The following is a 19528-nucleotide window of genomic DNA, read 5'->3' as shown; positions in this document are numbered from 1 at the left end:
ACAGTGTCTAAACTTTTGAATTTCTACCCATAATTGTAAACTTCAATGGTGCATTTGTCTTGTGTCTTCCCTAACTGTGAAGAAGAATTGAGCAATTTTGGTCTACGTGAGGTTTTGAGTATCTTCAGTATTTCTTCTTGCTCCTGATCTAAAATTTATTTAATTTTTTTGCCTAGACAATTACAACTTTGCAATAGCAAGATGATCTGCAAGCCGTGGCTACACCTGCTGCATTTAACCTTTGACCATTAAAGATCACCTCCCTTCCGCATTCCTTTAGAATGTAATGAGTTACACTGAAATGTTTTTACCCATCTATGGAATCCTTTCAGTTACTTACAAATCCCCATAGGAGCGTTGATACCTACCACTTCAACTGGCCAGAATTTTGTGTAGAAATAATGACAAGTCAAATAGATCTCATTGCTTTCAGAGAACAAGCTGGAAATCAACTTCCAGCAAACATCTTAAGAAATAGTTAAATTAATAAATCAGGAAGCTGATATCTTTATTCTGACACCTTACTCCCTCCCTCCTTTGTCCTGAAGAAGACTCTTGGCTGAAACTTCGACTATCTGTTCATTTCCATAGATAGTGCCTGACCTGTTGAGTTCCTCCAGCATTGTGTATGTTGCTTTGGATTTTCATCATCTGAAGATTTTCTTGTGTGACTGATATCAGGAGCTATACAGTCACGGGCAGCTCACCAAGTGAAGTGGCATTGCTAACACAAGCAACATAAATTACTTGACTTTGTTTTTTTCCATTAATCTCATCAGATTGGCTTATCTATTGTCTTTGGAACTTTAGGCACTGCAGTTTACATTTTTACTTTGCTGAATATTAAGGTGTTCATGTGTGGAATCTTGTGTTTTAGATTTAAGTTATTGTTAGAGATTCAGAACAAATGAAAATGGTTTTTAAAAAGTTACTTTTTTCCTCTTGTAACCCCCTTATTTCAATCTTTCTTTGCCTCTTATTGCTGTCACTGAAGCTGCTTTGGCATTACAATATTAATTCAAACACCTCTTGGCACCGATTCTTAATTTACTGACTCTTATTAATCACTCTTCAACTTGATTATTAAGGAACTACAAGCTGCAATGTATTTTCCCCAGGTCCAAATGCGCTGCACTTGATTAAAGTTACCAAGAAATTAAATTGTGAAATCTTTTTTAAAAGCATGGAATAAGGCCTCTGTCAGTCAAGGTCGTCTATGAGTGTCGCGTGCTAGCTGTCCAGATATGCAAGCCTGGGCAGTACAATATGGAGAGCAAGCTATTGCCCATGTAGCAAGCTTCCCCTCTCCACGCATCTGATGAACCCAAAGGAATGGTAGAGACCGATACAGTTTGGTACCAGCAGTTGTCAGTCAGTATTGAGCTCAACGTAGGACTGTCTTGGGGACTTCAGCTCCAGATTTTCCCCTTGGGTTTTCCGCCTTTCCATAAGTGGATATAGCCAAAGGCAGTGGAGGTTTGAGATCAGAGTTTTCCTTCTAGATGAGCTGACAAGCCCCATCTGCTCGAAGCGACTGGTTTTAAGATGCCAGTAACCCGCCTTGCCCCTTCTGTCAATAGAAACGGTTCCACTGGGCTTAGTAGCTGAACTACGCGTGAAGGCCAGGAGCTGGACTTGGTTGTCAGCAGCTATTTGAGGAGCACACCGATGGGAGCTTGTCCCCATTACCATCCCTGGCTATAACAACCTTAAGGAAGAATTAAATGATTAGGAACTGAATTATTTTTAAGATCTCCCTTTTGTAGTGAAGCACGTTAATATTTCTGTGTTTCCGGGTCACTTGGGAAACTTAACCAGCCATTGAGTTACACGTCACCCACGTGCCCTGCATCAGATGATGTGGGTCACATCTCTATCCTTTCAATGCTCCCCTTCACCCTTTCCCCTAGACTTCCAGGAACACCCTTAATTTGTGATTTTTCTCCCACCTCCAGTCTGAAACATTAACTTCCTACTTCCATGGATGCTGCCTGACCTGCCCAATTTTTCAGCTTTCTCTTTTTAAAAAAAATTTTAGATTTGTATTATCTGCACTTTATAGAATTTTCTCTTGTGATTTTCCCACTGGCTTTGAACAGTCCCCTGTCCTCCATAAACACCCCCCACTTTCAGGACTTGACTCTTATTTCTGTTACTTCCTTGCTCTGATGACAATCTTCCAGCGATCACCTGATTCCCATTGCCCACCAACTCCAAACCATTAGGTGATCATTGGTTTCTTATTGGTTCTTCCCACCTCTTGCACCAGTCTGCCAGCCCCCACCACTCCAGATCCCAGCTTCCCCATCCTTCATTGACCTCCTCCAAATTCTGGGCTCTGATGCCTGAGCCCTGACAACTTGACCCTGGCCCTAGGAAAGTCGTGGAACAGTACATCTCTCAAACAGTCTATCCAGCCCTCAGTATCTGTACTGAAAATGCTATCAAGTTGAACTAATGCTTTCTGCCCACACATGAAGTAAAGAGCTGGGAAGTTCAGTGGTGAAAGCAATACAGGGCAATCTGATGGAAGAGGACAGAAGGCCACGGGAGGAAGAAGAGGAGGCAAATATATTAGAGGCTTCTAAGAGACATTTGGATAGGCACATGGACGTAAGGAAGATGGCGGGATATGGACGTGGTGTAGGGATTAGAATTTGGGGATTTTTGATTTGCCTTTCAGCTGGTTTGCACAGCATTGTGGGCCAAATGGCCTGTTCCTGGGCTATACTGTTCTATGTTCTATGATCCCTATCCCTCCAAACCCTTTATGATGCCTATCTGAAAGCCTCTTAAATGTCACTATTAAATCTGCTTCCACTACAACCCTTGGCAGTCCATTCCATAGATCTACCATTCTGAGTTCAAAAAAAAATCTTGCCCCTCACAATTCCTTCAAATTTTCTCCTTCGTAACTTAAAACTATGCCCTCTAGTACTTAGTGTTTCTACACTGGAGGAAAAAGATCGTGATTGTAAACCCTATCTATCCCCTTCATAATTTTATAAATTTCTCTCGGGTTTCCCCCTTGGCTTCTGACCTTCAGAGAAAACAATCCAAATTTGTCCAACCTCTTCAAGCATCTAATATCCCTGAATCCAGGAAATGTAGTGTAAAGCTCTTTAAAGTATCTCCAAAGCTTGCACATCTTTCCTGGAATGGAGTGACCAGAACTGCACGCAAGTGAAGTCTAACTGAAGATTTGTACAACTGCATCATGACTTCTTCACTCCTATAGTCCACGAGCCTTGTGATGAAGGCAAGCATGCCATGTTCCTTCTTTACCATTCCACTGGCGATTCTACTTCCAGGGAAAGGAAGAGCAGGCAGTACATTTAACCGTGAAGGGTGTAAAGCCTAGCCTGAGGCACCCAATGCATTGGGCCTCAGGGAACACTTTTTTTTTGCCGTAGGTCAACATCCAAAGCAGTCATTTATGTGGCCCTCTCTGATGCCATTCCTCTGCATCCTATTGGGACCACTAGAATTTGTGGCCCGTTCTGTTTCCTATAAATAAAGGTTGTCATGGTGGTGGTGGCCTTAATGTTTTTTTTAAATGCCTGGCCTTTGACTCAAGACTTTTATAACTGAAATTAGTGGATACAGTTTTCCTAATTTTCTATTGCTTCATTCCCTGCAATGGTGGAGTAGACTCGATGGGCTGAATGGCCTACTCCTGCTCCTATATCTTATGGTCTAAGTTCTGAATGTGGAAGCCCTGATTTCCTATATGTGCTGGTTTCCATCATGGCTTCCTCAGAGTGATATTCAACAACCATCAGAATGTTTACCCTTTAAGGCAGAAGTACACACTCTTAAAAGCTCCACTAACTTTTCAAACATCCATTTCCTTCTGTGATATATTTTGAAAAGCCAAAGGTTATTGGCACTGTAGGTTATGAGTTTACCTCTGAATCACTAAGATTATTTTAGCTGATTTCACTGTATTTCATAAAGATACGGAGAGGAAACTGGGAGAGAGAATGCCACCTGTCTGTGTGTGCTTGCTTTGCTTGGGGAGTATGTATCACTAAACCAGCATTTTGGGCTTTAGCTGGCCTAGAAGGAAATTATGCAAGCTCAGAAATGCTCTTGGGCTACCTTAATTGTTTCCACGAGTGGAGAGGGGTGGGGGTTCCATAACTTCCCTCTTAGTTTTGATAGATCAGTACTGTTACAATGAAGCACTTGAAGTTATGAAGGTATAACTTGAGTTCTTGGAAATTTTGCTGACAGTGGACTTGTCTTTCCCATGTCACTGTACTTTGGTGATTCATGCCAGGACAAAGTATTGCATGTTCAGCGTTGGGCACATCTACGAATCATATAATAAAATATAACTTAATATATTTTCCATAAACACAACCTTGCAGGCAGAACAATAAGTGAACACGTTCCATCTTGGCAGAGTCAATTTTCATTGTAATTGAAAAGTCTGTACTTCCCTGCAAGCAATTACGGTGGTGTATTTTGCAAATCTATTGTGGTGCTTTATGATATCTTATTACTGTACATTCCATAGTAAAGGACAGTGCATTTCTAGTCAGGCAGCAAGATGTTTGTGTTGGTCTTGCACACTATGTTGATGGTGAGAAGAGTTTATAATTTCTTTGCAGGTTTACAATAAAATTAAAGTTGATTGCTGGTATTAAAGAAGACTTCTTCTCTAGTGCTGGAAGGTTTTAATGAACTTTGTAGAATGTTCATGATCTTCAAGTCCTTTGTACTTGATTCTATAATTCCGAAGAAGAGTAATGTTCTCTGATGATTTCACCAGGCATAGCTCTTTAATTCAGATGTAATGATGGGGCTGACTGCTCTTTTTAATTAGGATTTTGATTCATGTTTGCTGATGAAACTTCAACAGTAGTGGAAATCAAATCGAGTAAAATTCAGATTGCTGCAGAGGTTTAAAAATGAATGTTATACTCAAGGCAACAGAATCCTATTACCGTAGATTCCGGACTACAGAGCGCACCTGATTAAAAGCCGCTGGCTCTAATTTTAGAAATAAAATCAATTTTTTAATTGTAAAGGCCGCACCGGATTTTAGGCCGCACCGGATTTTCGGCCGCAGGTGTCCCACGTTGTAATATGAGATATTTACACAGAAAGATATTACACGTGAGGATTTTTTAACTTTTAATTAAATCCATATGGTAACAAAAACAAATACATATTGCAAATGCTTTTTTTCGAACCGTGCCCGTAACGCGGCTACTTTTAAATACGTTGCGTATACTTCTTTACTGAACAACATTCCAATATCTCCTAACGACTGGTAAAAAATATATATACTACAGCCTACCAGGAAAAGTTATTGATCACCTTTAACTTAAAAGCAGCGTTCGCTCAGATCCAAAGCCGCTCGCGTAATGCGCTCCCCCCCTCCTTTCCGTTTATCGCAAACCGGCATTTTCCCACAAGACACCGCGAAACCGGGTGTGACGTCATAGCATCCCGCGATGTAGTACAGAAAACAAATATAGTTAAAACTCTTCTAACTTTAACTAGAAAATGAATTACTAAGCGAAAATATTATAAACTAAGTAACTGCCATAAGGCAGCACAATGCTTCGAGTGTTTTCCATGTTGATGAGGGTGAGTACAAATGACTGATTTACAATAATTTAATTGTGAAAGTGCGCTTGATTTATCATACAATTTCATTGGACCTCTGTGAACTACTCATCAATTTTATTGGTCTACTGTTATGAGGCAAAATGTTTACGAGGCGGCATGAAAAAAAATCATGCATTAGCCGCTTCGGATTATAGGCCGCAAAGTTCAAAGCTGTTCAAAATGTGGGAAAAAAGTAGCGGCTTAAAATCCGGAATCTACGGTAGTCATTCTAAAACAACTATTTTGTTGAAGTGATATTCCTAATGTTGCAATGAGTTGAACTTGTCTATTTGTAAAAACTACCTGCTGAGATTTTGTTTTTAAACAATGTCTGGACTGGTATAATTAACATTGCATATGTAATATCTATTTTCCTTTTAATGCCAATTATTTGCATTTGTCTGTAGGATGGATATATAAAAATTCAGCATGGATATATAAAAATTTGAATGTTTGTTCCCCCAGTTTAGGATTACACATCACAATGGAATGAAGCAATATGAAAGGAACTAGAAATTATTATGTAAATATGGATTATTATCCAGACATAGTGGTCCATGGCTGCCAGGACAGCCCTCCTTACTGAGTTAACCATCCCATGGGAGGATGGGGAGTGGGGGCTGCCCATGAGTAAAAGAGGCTGAAGTTCCCAGACCTGGCAGCTGAGTGTAAGGAAGCTGGCTGAAGTACTGTTACCCATCCCGTGGAGGTAGGATGCCAGGGCTTCGTTGGCGCATTGATGCCAAGGTTACTCTGTGATATGGCGGTGACTGGAGTGAGGCTCAGGAGGGCCACCGGGGAGTTGGCTGAAGAGGCAGAAAAGAGCAGCTTTTGCCTGTGGCTGAGGAGGCAGGACAGAAATTGGGGGACTGACTAACCTCATTGGAAGCTGCAGGGGATGGTAGGGCGACGTCTCTGCCACTGCTCCACCACCAGGAGATGTACCAGGGCGACGTCTCTGCCACTGCTCCACCACCAGGAGATGTACCAGGGCGACGTCTCTGCCACTGCTCCACCACCAGGAGATGTACCAGGGCGACGTCTCTGCCACTGCTCCACCACCAGGAGATGTACCAGGGCGACGTCTCTGCCACTGCTCCACCACCAGGAGATGTACCAGGGCTAAGGGAGTGAACCATCAATGAGCCATGTGTCGTGGTTTTTCGTGCTTCACAAAACGACCAGGAGACGCAGAAGATTCTTCAAGAAGAATTAAACTTTAATTTGCAAATCAAAGCTGAGACAGTCATTGAGCTAGTCGCTGATTGCCCACCGATCCTTGTACACAGCATTTTTTATAGTAATCTCCTGGTTTAGTTGTATTAGCATATCCAATCGGTCTACAGCTGCGTATCACAAGTACATCCGCCACTATTGCCATTGACTTAATCATGTTCTAATCTACATCTCTTAGCTAGCCTCTCATTAACACACCATTATCTTCTACATTCTTAAGATTTCATTCTCCTACTAAATTGGATACATGCATAGCAAATAGCAAACTCAAAGCTGACTACATAGTTTTGGTTACACAGCAAACAACGCAACTTTTATACTCCCAATACATGGTCCCTGGCTGATGACCCTGTATTGTTGGGAGGTGCGGCAGGAAACATCATCTTATAAATCTCATTGAAGATGTTCTAACAAATTTTGGTTTGGGATTGTAGAATGAGCTATTCTGAGAAGTTGTTACTGTGCATTTCTCTGGCCAGTGTGAGATTAGTCTTTGTTTGACTCTAAGTTTCCTAGTAACCAATTAGTTTATACTTGTTCTCAGGGCTGCTGATTATTTGGCTCAAAGACTGACGTGAATAAAACAAAGAAGCAAATATTTGTGTTGAACCTCTCCCAATTATCACCTAATTACATTAGCACTAGAGACATGTAAAGTGTTGATAGAAGACACTGTTTCTGTTTTACAGGGCTCCTTGGATACACAGGAGTCTTATGCAAGTGACATCATAATGATAATGGCTAGCAGAGTGGTTTATAATACAAAATTACCACTTCTTTATCAAACTCCAAGCGCTTTTAATGGGAATATAAATGTTGAAGTCCAGCTTCTTTGAGTTGGCTTGTGTTGCCTTGTTTATTGAGTGTTACAGAGTAGGGCAGGGGTGCCCAACTTGGAGTCCACGGACCCTTTACTTAATGGTCCATGACATAAAAATGGTTGGGAATCCCTAGTCTAACGGAATAAAAATTTAGAGGACAATAAAACTGCTCTTGTCACGTGGAGTAGGATTTACGTTGATCCATAGGCCGATTACTCTTTGTTCTATTGCAAGTAATGATATGGGAAACTTTAAAGGAAAGAAGCAAAGTTTGGTCCTAAGCTTTTTTCTTATCCCAGTCCCAGATGACCAACTCGTCACTTAGAGAGAGTGATTCTTGGTTCTAGACTGCCTAGCCATGAGAAGCATCAACACTGTGTCTACGCTGTTGCGTCATTTTTTAAGGAAATATAGCAGGGTGTGATGAGCCATGAATTTTAGAAGGAATGGTGGTTGGGAAGAATTTTGTTAGATCTGTGCAGAAGGTGTACATTGTAGAGCAGAGGATGAGGCTGCTGGGATTCATGGTGAGACATGCAACATGCTCCAGATGCCTGTGCTTGGTCCCCAGTGAGGTGAATATAGCAATTAAACCAGCATCCAATGCCCCATACACAAGGTGCAGTTTTAGAGCCTGTTTACTCTACAACTGACCTTAACCATGCCTGTGACTTCATTAAAGTTTTCTCAGCGCAGAGCCAGTATCCATTCAATTAATGATGTCCTTGGCCACATCCACCTACTGCTGGTCTGCAAGACTTCCCAGACCTTCAGTGCAGAGGGTCATTTCTTCTACAATTGCACTGGAAAACTGGGATGCATTTCGCTGCACCTGATCTGCCACAGATTGTGGAAAACTTTCCAAACAAACAAACATGTGCGGTGACAAATGGTTGTGGGCAATGAGAATTTGGGGTTTGATTGGCTCAGTGGAGACGTATTAGACTGCAAATGCTGGAAACTTCAGCAGGTGGAGCAGCATCTGTGGAAAGAAAGGAATTATCTATGTTATGGGTCAAAACCCTGTATCAGTTCTGATACAGGATTCCAATGCAAAATGTTGATAATTTTGTTCCTAAAGTGGCAACACTTGAAGGATTTTACTGTATGCTTCAATGTAAATGTGACAAATAAAGTTAAACTTTTTTTTATTCTTTGCTCTCTCCATCTCCACCTTCTCCTCTACTCCTTCAAAGAGGCTGTATTATGTCATATATTGTGAAGGATGCAGAAGTTAATGGGGAAGCAGGAAGCTCTCGCTGCAGTATGATAGAAGGCAACCCCAGACTGATTAGACATATGGAGCACTCCTTGAGGACCCTAGTGGCTGACCCTATGTTCCTAATGTTAGCATGTTAGCCTGGCAGTGCATGAAGGAGCTTGTACCAGACAGAGGGGCTCCAGATTGAGGGGTAAACCATTGGCTCCAAGTAAAGGGGAACATGAGGAAAATTGGTTGAGTTGGAACTCGTGTCTGAAAGGTTGGTGGAAACAGAGTCAATTGGGGATTATGAAAGGGAACTGGATAGTGAAAATAATTTGCAGAGCTCTGGAAACCGTGTGGGGAGAACACAACAGAATAGATTGTCTCTTCAACATCTACGAGGTGAAACAAGTCAGGAAATTAGGGATAGAATTTCATGAAAAATGACAGTGAAATTAACATACAAATCAGCCTGCAAATTTGGGAAATGGTGGGGAGAGGGGCATGGAAAGTTTGTGAACAGCTACTCTGTACAAATTACAGGCTTGTTTGTGCCCCTTTGCAGCTAACTTTATAAAAATAGCATTTCACCCCCTGGTCTCCATGTAATTTCTCAAGATTGCTCAATTTGGTGATTAGTTACCTGTTGACTTATCAGGAAAATCTAATTAATATAAGTACTGTTTAAATAACATGATTACTTTTAATGCCTACTAATCAATCTCACGTGTCTTGAGACTGAACAAAATGCTAAATATTAAATTAAATTGCTCTTTAAAAAAAATCAGAACTTTTTTTACTCCCTAGAGGCAAGGTCAATAGAGACACTTAAGAGACTCTTAGATAGGCATATGGATGAAAGAAAAATGAAAGGCTATGTGGGAGGGAAGGGTTAGATTGAGGGGTCCTGCTGAAGGGTCTCAGCCGGGAATGTTGATTGTATTCTTTTCCATAGATGCTGCCTGGCCTGCTGAGTTCCTCCAGCATTTTGTGTGTGTTGCTTGGATTTCCACCACCTGCAGATTTTCTCTTTTTTGTGATGGGTTTAGATTAAAATTGGAGTAGGTTAAAATGTCAGCACAACATCATGGGCCAAAGGGCCTGCACAATTCTATGTTCTGTTATTTGTCTTAATCAAATACTACTTTGTCTATTTTTGTTACTGAACTCATTCACTGTAATACACCTTTGTTTTTAATCCTTTCTTTGTTTAATTTTCAATCCTGTAATCCAATTTGTTGAGGCAATCAACTCATTGTCCTATTTGCTCACTGAGATGCCAGATGCCTTTACATAACCAGCGTGTATTTTCATAAACTCCTTGTGCAAACAGTGTTATATCTAGACAAGCACCAGGAAATTTACATAGAAGCACCGTGCAATGCTTTCTCCATTGACTAGTCAATGGGAACAACTGTAAGACTGGGCCAGGTGAGGAGAGCTTCAGGAAAGTATTTATCTCGCGGTCTGTATTTTGGGTACACCATTTACATCAATAGTGATGTGGAAGTAGACAGCATTGTCAACGTCTTTTGCCCTCTTCTACATAACATCAACACTCTTGCTCTAGGGTGATGGAAAAAAACTGTAAACCATTCTCCAGTTGCTTGTATCTCAGCACTTTGTGGCAATTTCTCCTGGGGATCACCTGCTGGGATTTGGCTAATATGGTTTTGGTCATTTTTCCTTATTGCAGTCTCAGGCTGTATTGTTCTTTCCAGTGATTTATTCACTGCATGCTCTGAACTCAAACCTCCTGTAATTTAGAGTCATAGAACACTGCAGCACAGAAACTGACCCTTCAACCCATCTAGTCTGTGCCAGACCATTAATCTGCCTGGTGCCATCGACTTGCACCCGGACCATAACTCTCCATACCCCTCCCATCCATACACCTATCTGAATTTCTCTTTAATGTTGAACTCAACGCTGCATCCACCACCTGTGCTGGCAGTTTGTTCCATACTCTCGTCACCTCTGAGTGAAGAAGTTCCCTTCAAGTTCCTGTTAAACATTTAACCTTTCACTCTTAATCCATGACCTCTAGTTGTAATCTCACCCAACCTCGGTGGAAAAAGATTGCTTGCATTTATCCTATCTATACCTCTCATAATTTTGAATACTGAGTCTACCCTCAACCTTCTGTGTTCTAGGGAATAAGGTTCTAACCTATTCAACCTGTCTCAATAACTCGGGTCTTCAAGTTTCAGCAACATCCTTGTAAGTTTTCTCTGCATTCTTTCAACTTTATTTATATCTCTCCTGTAGGTAGGTGACCAAAATTAGACCTCACTAATGTCTTGTACAATTTCAACATAACATCCCAACTCTTGCACTCAGTACATTGGTTTATGAAGGCCAATGTGCCAAAAGCTTTCTTTATGACCCTATCTACATGTAACATCATTTTCAAGGAATTGTGGATCTGTATTCCAAGATTGCTCTGTGCTGCTGCTCTACCACTCACCATATAAGACCTATCCTGGATGGTCCTTCCGAAGTGCAACACCTGCATTAAATTCAAACCATTGTTCCAGCTGAGCCGGATCCCACTGCAAGCTTTGATGGTCTTCCTAGCTATTCACTACACCCACCAATTTTGGTGCCATCCTCAAATATTCTGATCCAGTTTACCATATTATCCTTCAGATTGTTAATATAGATGACAATCAACAACACAACCAGCACCGATCCCTGTGGCACACCACAGGCCTCCAGTCAGAGAGGCAAGCATATACTGCCACTCTGGGTTCCTCCCCGAAGCCCATGTCTAATCCAATTTACTACTTCATCTTGAATGCCAGTGACTGAATCTTCTTGACCAACCTCCCATGGGAAGGACCTTGTCAGAGGTATTGTTAAAGTCAATGTAGACAACATTCGCTGCCTTGCCTTCATCAACCTTCCTCATAACTTCCTCAATGATTGGTTTTCCAGCAAGACAATGACTCCAAGCATAAAGCCAACGCTACATAGGAATGGCTTATAAACAACAAAGTTAATATCTTGGAGTGGGCAAGGCAGAGCCCAGACCTCAATGCAATTGAGAATTTATGGCTGGATTTGAAAAGGGCCATTCACTCATGATCCCCGTGCAATCTGGCAGAGCTTGAGCAGTTTTTTAAAGAAGAATGGGGGAAAATTGCAGTGTCTAGATGTGCAAAGCTGATAGAGGCCTATCCACACAGATTCAAGTTGTAATTGTTGCCAAAGGTGCATCTACTAAATACTGACTTGAAGGGGGTGAGTAATTATGCAATCAATTATTTTGTGTTTTATATTTGTAATTAATTTTGATTCTTTGTGGAGTTTAGTTTTCACTTTGCCATGGAAGGATCTTTTTCTGTTGATCAGTGTCAAAAAGCCAAATGAATTCCACTGTGATTCAATGCTCCAAAACCATAAAACATGAAAACTTCCGGTGTATTCCATACCAGGCTGTGAATCATGTCTGAAACAATGGAACCCCAGAACACTGAGCTGCTAGTCTAGCGCCTCCTGCGACCAAGTCTCTCTAATGGCTACAATGTCATAATTCCACGTGCTGATCCATGTCCTATAATACTCCTGGCACTGAAATATGTGCAGCTCAGAACATTAGTCCAACCATGCTCCACCTTTTGATTCTTCACTTTGTATGTAGGCTTGATATCTTTCCCCACAACCACTCCGCTATGTGTTCTGGCACTCTAGTTCCCATCCCTCTGCAACTCTAGTTTAACCACCCCCCACCTCTACCCGTACTGCACAAGCAAACCTTCCCACTAGGATATTAGTCCCCCTCCAGTTCAGATGCAAGCTGTCCCTTCTGTACAAGTCTGTCCTTTCCTGGAAGAGAGCCTAATAATTCAAAACTCTGAAGCCCTCTGGAAGATTTTCTGAAGATAATTGTTATTTCCCCTTTCCTGCCCTCCTTGCCTTATAAATACAAAATTAAACACAATTTGCTATACATTATCCTATCTTCCCGGTTAAAATAAATTCCTTTATACTGTATTTGGCTTGCCCTTAATATTTGTAAAGCCACACACTTGAATGCAAATGCAAACTTTGTTTTGTTGCTTTCTTAACCTAAGGTGGGATGAAGGAGTGATACCCTAATGTGTGCAGGGAGTTTGTCTTATTGACCAAAATATGCCCTTGTAATTCACAGAAAGATGATGAATTAATTTTTTGTATTGCAGGCTTTTTGGGAAATTAACTGAAAACCTATGATTATTGGAGAATAATTTCACTACATTTGTATAAATCTAATGATATTTAAATTTTCTGAGACTTTTGATCTGAAAATAATGTAATGCATGCATTATTATATGGCTTCAAGACAGCATTTAACACTGGGTTCACTGAGTTTCCCATCTGAAGTGCTCTTAGTTATAACAAATGACTTCCATTTATACCTTTAACTTAACAAATGCCATTTATTATGTGTTGTAAATTACTTTTATTCCTTATGAATTGTGGGAGCACATTGCTAAATGTTTAATTTGTCACAAGGAACATAAAGTGGCCTTGAATTTGTGGATGGTTAACTGAAATGCTGCCTTGTTTGGGATTCCTTCATATGCACACATGAGTAGTAAGTTGGAGGATTTGGAAACTGTTCACCAATGTTTTCTCATCTGTGCTGCAAGATTGAACAGCTTATGGAATCTAATGGTGGGTGGTAAAGTGCGGCAATTTCTCAGGGCATACACCAGCAGACCTGTGCCAGGTTAGGTGCAAAGCTTCGCATCTCCATTCATTAGGAAGTGCTAGAAATGCTGTGTGGTGTGCTTTGGTTAGTTTATGTTTTTAAAAGTATTTTTATTCACTGCATGTTTTAATTGTTTTGTTAAAATGATTGAACTGCTCTTAATATGCAAATCATTCTGAATATTTCTGAATTTCAGAACAGTCAGCTCATTTTGAATAATTTGATTTGGGCTATGGCTTAGCTGGCTGTTGAAACTTCTTTTGGCATTTTCCAAGGGGGGGGGGGGGCTTGTTCTGGCCTTTCCCCATTTCTGCTTCTCTCTTCAGGCCTGACGTGATTTAAACTGGGAGGCCTTGCTGTGACACTGGGCCTTTTGTAAATGAGGACAGAAGCAGCATTGAAGAAATCCATATTAGGTACATAGAGCTGTTGTTTGGCAGGTCATTTGTATTTGTGTGTGTGTGTGTATGTGTATGTGTGCGTGCGCACTGCTTGCCCTGAATACAGAAGATTGGTCAAAAGCTCACTGAGTAAAGTACCAACTTCAGTACTAGTTGTTGTTATTGTTATGATTAATATTTAGACTGCATTTATACTGCAGAAATGGATGATTTAAAATTACTGCCCTGTTCAAAAAACGTTCTTTGAGAAGTTTTTGTTCCCAGTAATTTCCAGTTTACAGTGATGAGGTTTAAACTAGTCAGGCAAGCTGTCAATCAATCTCAATGTAATTGTGTCACTCGTATGTGATTGCATATTGGCTCTTGTACCTTTCATCTTGAAGCTCTCCAACAGAAGTGGAAGGCTCTAAGAGAGAATCAGCAAATCTTTTTGAGAGTGGTGCCCAAATTGGCAATAGTCTGAAAATCCTCTCATCCCATGGTAATTTTGAGCAGAGTTCATCTTTGATTAATGAATTAGCAACAATAATTATGGATGCTTTTATGGGAAAAGGATGAGTCCTGTTGCTTATTTATTAATAAAAGTATAACAGACACAGAATGAAATAAATGAAGTATCATAGAAAACCTGTCAACATTTATTAATCTTTTAAAAAGACAATTGACAAATAACATGATTCCTAAATAGTATTGTTATTCGGCTGCGAAATCTGTGTCTGAAGTGAATTGCTGGATGGCGTGTACTAGGGCCAGGAGGGATTTGCCACGGCAGGGTTTAGGTCCAAACGAAAGGACGATATGCTGTTTGGACAATTTAAAGGCTGGCCCAGATAGACTAGAGAGGCAGGGTGTTAAGAGTTGGGTGTGGTTGGATTGCCATGGGCATCGAGCCCATTTGGAGAGGTTGAGAACGGCTTCTTTGGCAGTGAAAGCTAGGTCCAAAGCTGGGGGGGGGGGTTTGCGTTCTAGGTCTGGAGCAATTCACCGTAGAGGAGCCTGGGTTCTAATGTGAGGTACAATCAGCTGCTTGGACAATTTATACGCCGGCTCACATTATCACAACCCTAACGTTGTGATAGACTGGGGACTCCTCTCTCCCTGTCGTTAGGGTTGTGATACTGCCCCCAGCTGCTGTGCTCTGTGTCTGTGAACTTTGTGGCGATTTGTCCCGCTAATGTGATGAACTGAATGCTGAAGCTTTGGGCTGACTCTGGGCTGCTCCAGGAATTTGGACCTAAGGACTCAGATAGTTTGGAATACTGTTGTTATTGTTGCTTCTGTTTGCCTGATTTGTGTGTTTTATTTTCCTCTTTCGCTATGTGCTTTGGGGGTTGGTCTTTATTTTTTAAATTGGATTCTTTTGGGTTTCTTGCTTTGTGGCTGCCTGCAAGCAAACAAATCTCAAGATTGTATAATTTATGCATTCTTTGATAATAAATGTACCTTGAAGTTTGAAATATTGTACCTCATACAACATAAGAAATGTAAACATGAAGTTATAAACTTTAGTGCATATTCATAAAAGGTTAAGGATGGAAAATAAACACACTTTATTTCTCAATGAGACTTTTATTGCTGTGCTAATGATGACAGATATTTTATATCTGATTTGTATTTGGTTGTTTTGGGAGCTGTGTAGCACTGGTTTTACCAGTGAGTCTCGTCCTATAATTAGACTTGACCAAGTTGATCACTGAAAACAATGCCTCACATGAATATTTATAGAGGTGCTAAACTACATACAATATTTTCTGTTGTTATCACTGAATTTTCAGTATTAACTCACAAATGATAGAAGGAAAAAATATAAGCAGAGCGAAGCTCAACTGTGCATTATCCAAACACTGATGTGTATGCCAGGTCTGCTAGGATTTCAAAATATGTCATCCAGCATCATAGGTTCCAACTGGTTCCAAGCCATGTGAGACCTTTCCTATGAAAACATCTCGCTGCTCTCAGGTTGTTAAAGAAGTAATTCACTGCTTTACTTGGCAGTAAGGATAATTGAATGGATCTTTTTATTATGGGTAGGGTTTACAGAATTAAGGATTGGCATTGCATGCCATGTGCCAACAACATTTTTGCACGTGTTAACTTGGGCACGCATGCCATTGGTTCGCCACCCATGAAATTAACTTGCGTGTCAGGAGTCTGACATAGCAAAATGCACCTTGCAAAAATATTATAGCAAGTATCTGGAATATGGAAAAATCTGTTCTGCAGGTTATATCAATAATATTAACCTAAATGTATCTATTCTGGTGTGTATATTACATGCTTTATTTCAATGGCTTTCTTCAATATGTAGAAATTCAGGTTGATGATAGATAGAAATTCCTCCCATTTATTCGATGAGTCCATTAGAAGGGCATCTGCATCAGTAATTGTAAGTTTTATGCTGGGGTGAATAATAATTGAAGATTTCCAAAATGAAAGTGCCATATTTCATGCATAAAGTGTTAAATATCAGTTAATTGCAAGATGCAGAGTCTTTGTGAGGTTGATATTTGAACAAGGAGCATTATTTTCAGGATGAAACTTACTCAGATGGTTATTTTCTTTAAAAAAAAAATATAGGGGGTTTGATGCAGACCCATTAAACCTTTATGGTAACACTGGTGTTGCATTCTAAGAAAGGAAAACTTTACTGGATAGGAAGGAGAAATCCTGAGTGGCAACAAGGTACAATTGAAGATCTTGGATCATTGCTGCAGAGTTATAAAGTAACTTGGGGAATGGAGGAAGGTATTCTGCATCTACACCTCAATGAGATGTTATCTTGATGATTTCAAAATATTGGAGAATTTAAAAACAAAACCCTTTCAATACTTGCTTGAGCTGACTGATTGTGGTTGCACCAATGAAGGGTTATTTTGGACCTCTGATATCGAAGTTGTAGCTCTGATTTGCACTATTTCAGTAATGAGCAAACCAGAATTTGAATAACATCAAAGTTGGCAAAAATTAAAAAGTTTTAAAGTGATATATAATAAAACATAACTTCATGTAAGAAAAAGAGATAATAGGTAAATTTAAGTGTTATATTGAGAAGAACTGGATTACTCAAGCATAAATGAAAGACAGAAACCAATGTATTTTCATAACTTAATCACAAACCTATTTACCTCAAAATTCACAAAGTGCACCTTACTTTTGGCTGGAAACATTGATTGCTGCAATCAGTTTCTTCATAAGGATTATTCACTTTGACGTTAATGATAGAGTTATTTCAGTCAATGGGACAGTGCATCATAGTGGATAATTAAATTCAAAGCCTCAAGTGGAAGTCCACCTCATACTTAATAAAAGAGATTTGATTCAAGTGCTTTTAGCTTGTAAAACAAAACAGACAAATTGTAATTTCTTATAAAGTGATTTGGATGTTACTATGTAATCATTCTGATGGCAGTAAGTGAAGACAGATTATGTGTTAAATTTCTTAGCCACCAGTTAATCATTTGATTGCAAATCTAAGTGATGTTCCATTCCCTATGGGAACTCGTAGTCTAAAAATCTGGCCAATAAAATGTCCCCTTTCTAAGCCTCTAATGTGGTGAGCAAGGAGTGCCTACTCACAGCACACTGAACTTCCACTGTCTGATAGATTAGTACAAGCTAAAGGGCGAAAAATAGCAATACACAAGGTGGCAATTAGAACCATTGCAAATGGAAATATTGGGCAAACACCAAATGCTGCAAGGTCATTTTGATCTGACCCCATCACTAAAACATGTAACCTATTAATCTCCTGTTCTCAAATTCTTACTTCCATGTTGAATCTTCCTCCTTGTCCCGAGGGCAGTTGCCAGTGTCACAACAACCAAAATTCCAGTTCTGTTGCACCAGGCTCTGCTCCTCCATGTTTAGCCTCCCACTTAAAGCATTAGATTAGATGCTGAATGGCTTACCTCTTGGGGAAGGGTTATACTTCTGATTTGCATATTTCTACATAAAGGAGAAAGATTCATAAATAAAATTAATAATATTTTGAACCTTTTCTATTCAAAATGCAATCTGCAAGCTTATTCTACCCCTAGAGACTCATTTGCAGATCTGTCTTGTGCATAGTTATTATTCACTGGTTATTTAAACTATCGGGGAATGAAAATTCAGTGTATAATTAGGTATGTACTTCATGCTCAGCAAAATTAAGCTTAAGGGAAGAGTTTATTGAAGTGATTTTTGCTCCTCTTCGTGTACTGGTTTCAAAATGCTTTTGCTTTCCTCCCCCATGCACACTTACCAATGATTGTTGGATTAACAGTGGTAGGAAAGTTCTTAGGCTATAGTATGCAGGTCTCAGCTGACAGAGATTGTATTGTTAGCATAAAACCTACTTGCTTTTCAACCAGTAATATTCTAGCACAAGTATCTTTTATTGCTTTAATTGGAGGGATTAATGATAAAAGTGTTTTGGGCTTTAAGTCATAACTTGCTCTTATAATAACCATACTCTCTTCGTTCAGATCAAACCTGTTGCTCACAGTCGGATAATTGCATCCGCAAGATTTCGGAAGCTTACGCAAGAGCCGTGCACTATTTGGTGAGTACAGAACTAAGACAGCTTTGGGAATACAGATTAGTTTTCAGAAGTTCTGAATAAAATGTGTGAACAGGTTTTATTATGCTGTTATATACTGGGTTGGCACCAACACTAAATTTACCACAAGACAAAAATGTATTACATTTATTTACTGAGATCAGCTTTGAGTATCCAGATATTGTTTTATTTTACTGTCTTGTCTTATGGCCATTTTTCCTTATGTGGGACTAGTTACCAATTTTATCTGGCAGTTTGATAACCTGTAGGTCGAATTTACCCAAACATCCTGCCACAACATTATCCCGGTGATCATTTGTAATGGTACAGTGACATCAACCATATTCTGTCCTTTAGTGGAAAATGTGCGACTGTGATGGAAAACGAAATAGTTTCTGCTCCGTATTCATTTTGGATTGGAAAAGCATTAATTGGGGATGTATGAGCATGTGTTTAACTTTAGTGATGCACTTTATTTGAGGAAATGGAGGAAAGCAAACTGTGATTGAGTTGGTGTTGGGATGGGATAGTTTAGTTTCTAGTTGCTCCTCCCATTACAAAACCAATATACTTTGTGCGATGAGAACCCGTTTTAATTCTTTAGGTGCTTGGGCCAGGGAAGAACTCTTTGCTTTGTGACTTAAACTCACCTTAATACATGGATTGATTCAGAACAAAAATGCCTCCTTGCAGACAGCATATCAGGCAGCATCTATGGAAAGAAACAAACAGTCGATGTTTCGGTTGAGACCCTTCATCAGGAAAGGAAGAGGGCAGAGCCCGAATAAAAGGATAGGGGGAGGGAGAGGAGCATGAGCTGGCAAGGGATAGGTGAATCCAGGTGAGAGGGGGAAGGCAGGAGGAAAAGGGAATAACTTGAAAATCTAGGAGGTGATAAATGGAAGAGCCAAAGAGCTAAAGAAGAAGGAATCTTATAGGAGAGAACAGTCGATCTGCTGAGTTTTTCCATCATTTTGTGTGTGTGTTGATCCAGGTTGCAGCATCACC

At 40.0% G+C, this 19528-nt stretch overlaps 1 protein-coding gene across 2 annotated transcripts in view; it reads left to right on the top strand.

Moving 5' to 3' along the window:
- Positions 1 to 19528, top strand: part of LOC140713665 (uncharacterized) — a 159157-nt gene that overhangs the window by 8872 nt on the left and 130757 nt on the right. For both annotated transcript variants that reach the window (XM_073024038.1, XM_073024037.1), the window contains exon 3: positions 18447 to 18523. In XM_073024038.1, the coding sequence (XP_072880139.1) occupies positions 18447 to 18523 (77 nt within the window). The remainder of the gene's footprint in view (positions 1 to 18446; positions 18524 to 19528) is intronic.

This window comes from Hemitrygon akajei, chromosome 20 (genome assembly GCF_048418815.1).
Source record: "Hemitrygon akajei chromosome 20, sHemAka1.3, whole genome shotgun sequence".
Taxonomy (NCBI): domain Eukaryota; kingdom Metazoa; phylum Chordata; class Chondrichthyes; order Myliobatiformes; family Dasyatidae; genus Hemitrygon; species Hemitrygon akajei.
The sequence above is the reverse complement of the archived record's forward strand: the minus strand, read 5'-3'. Positions and strand labels throughout refer to the sequence as shown.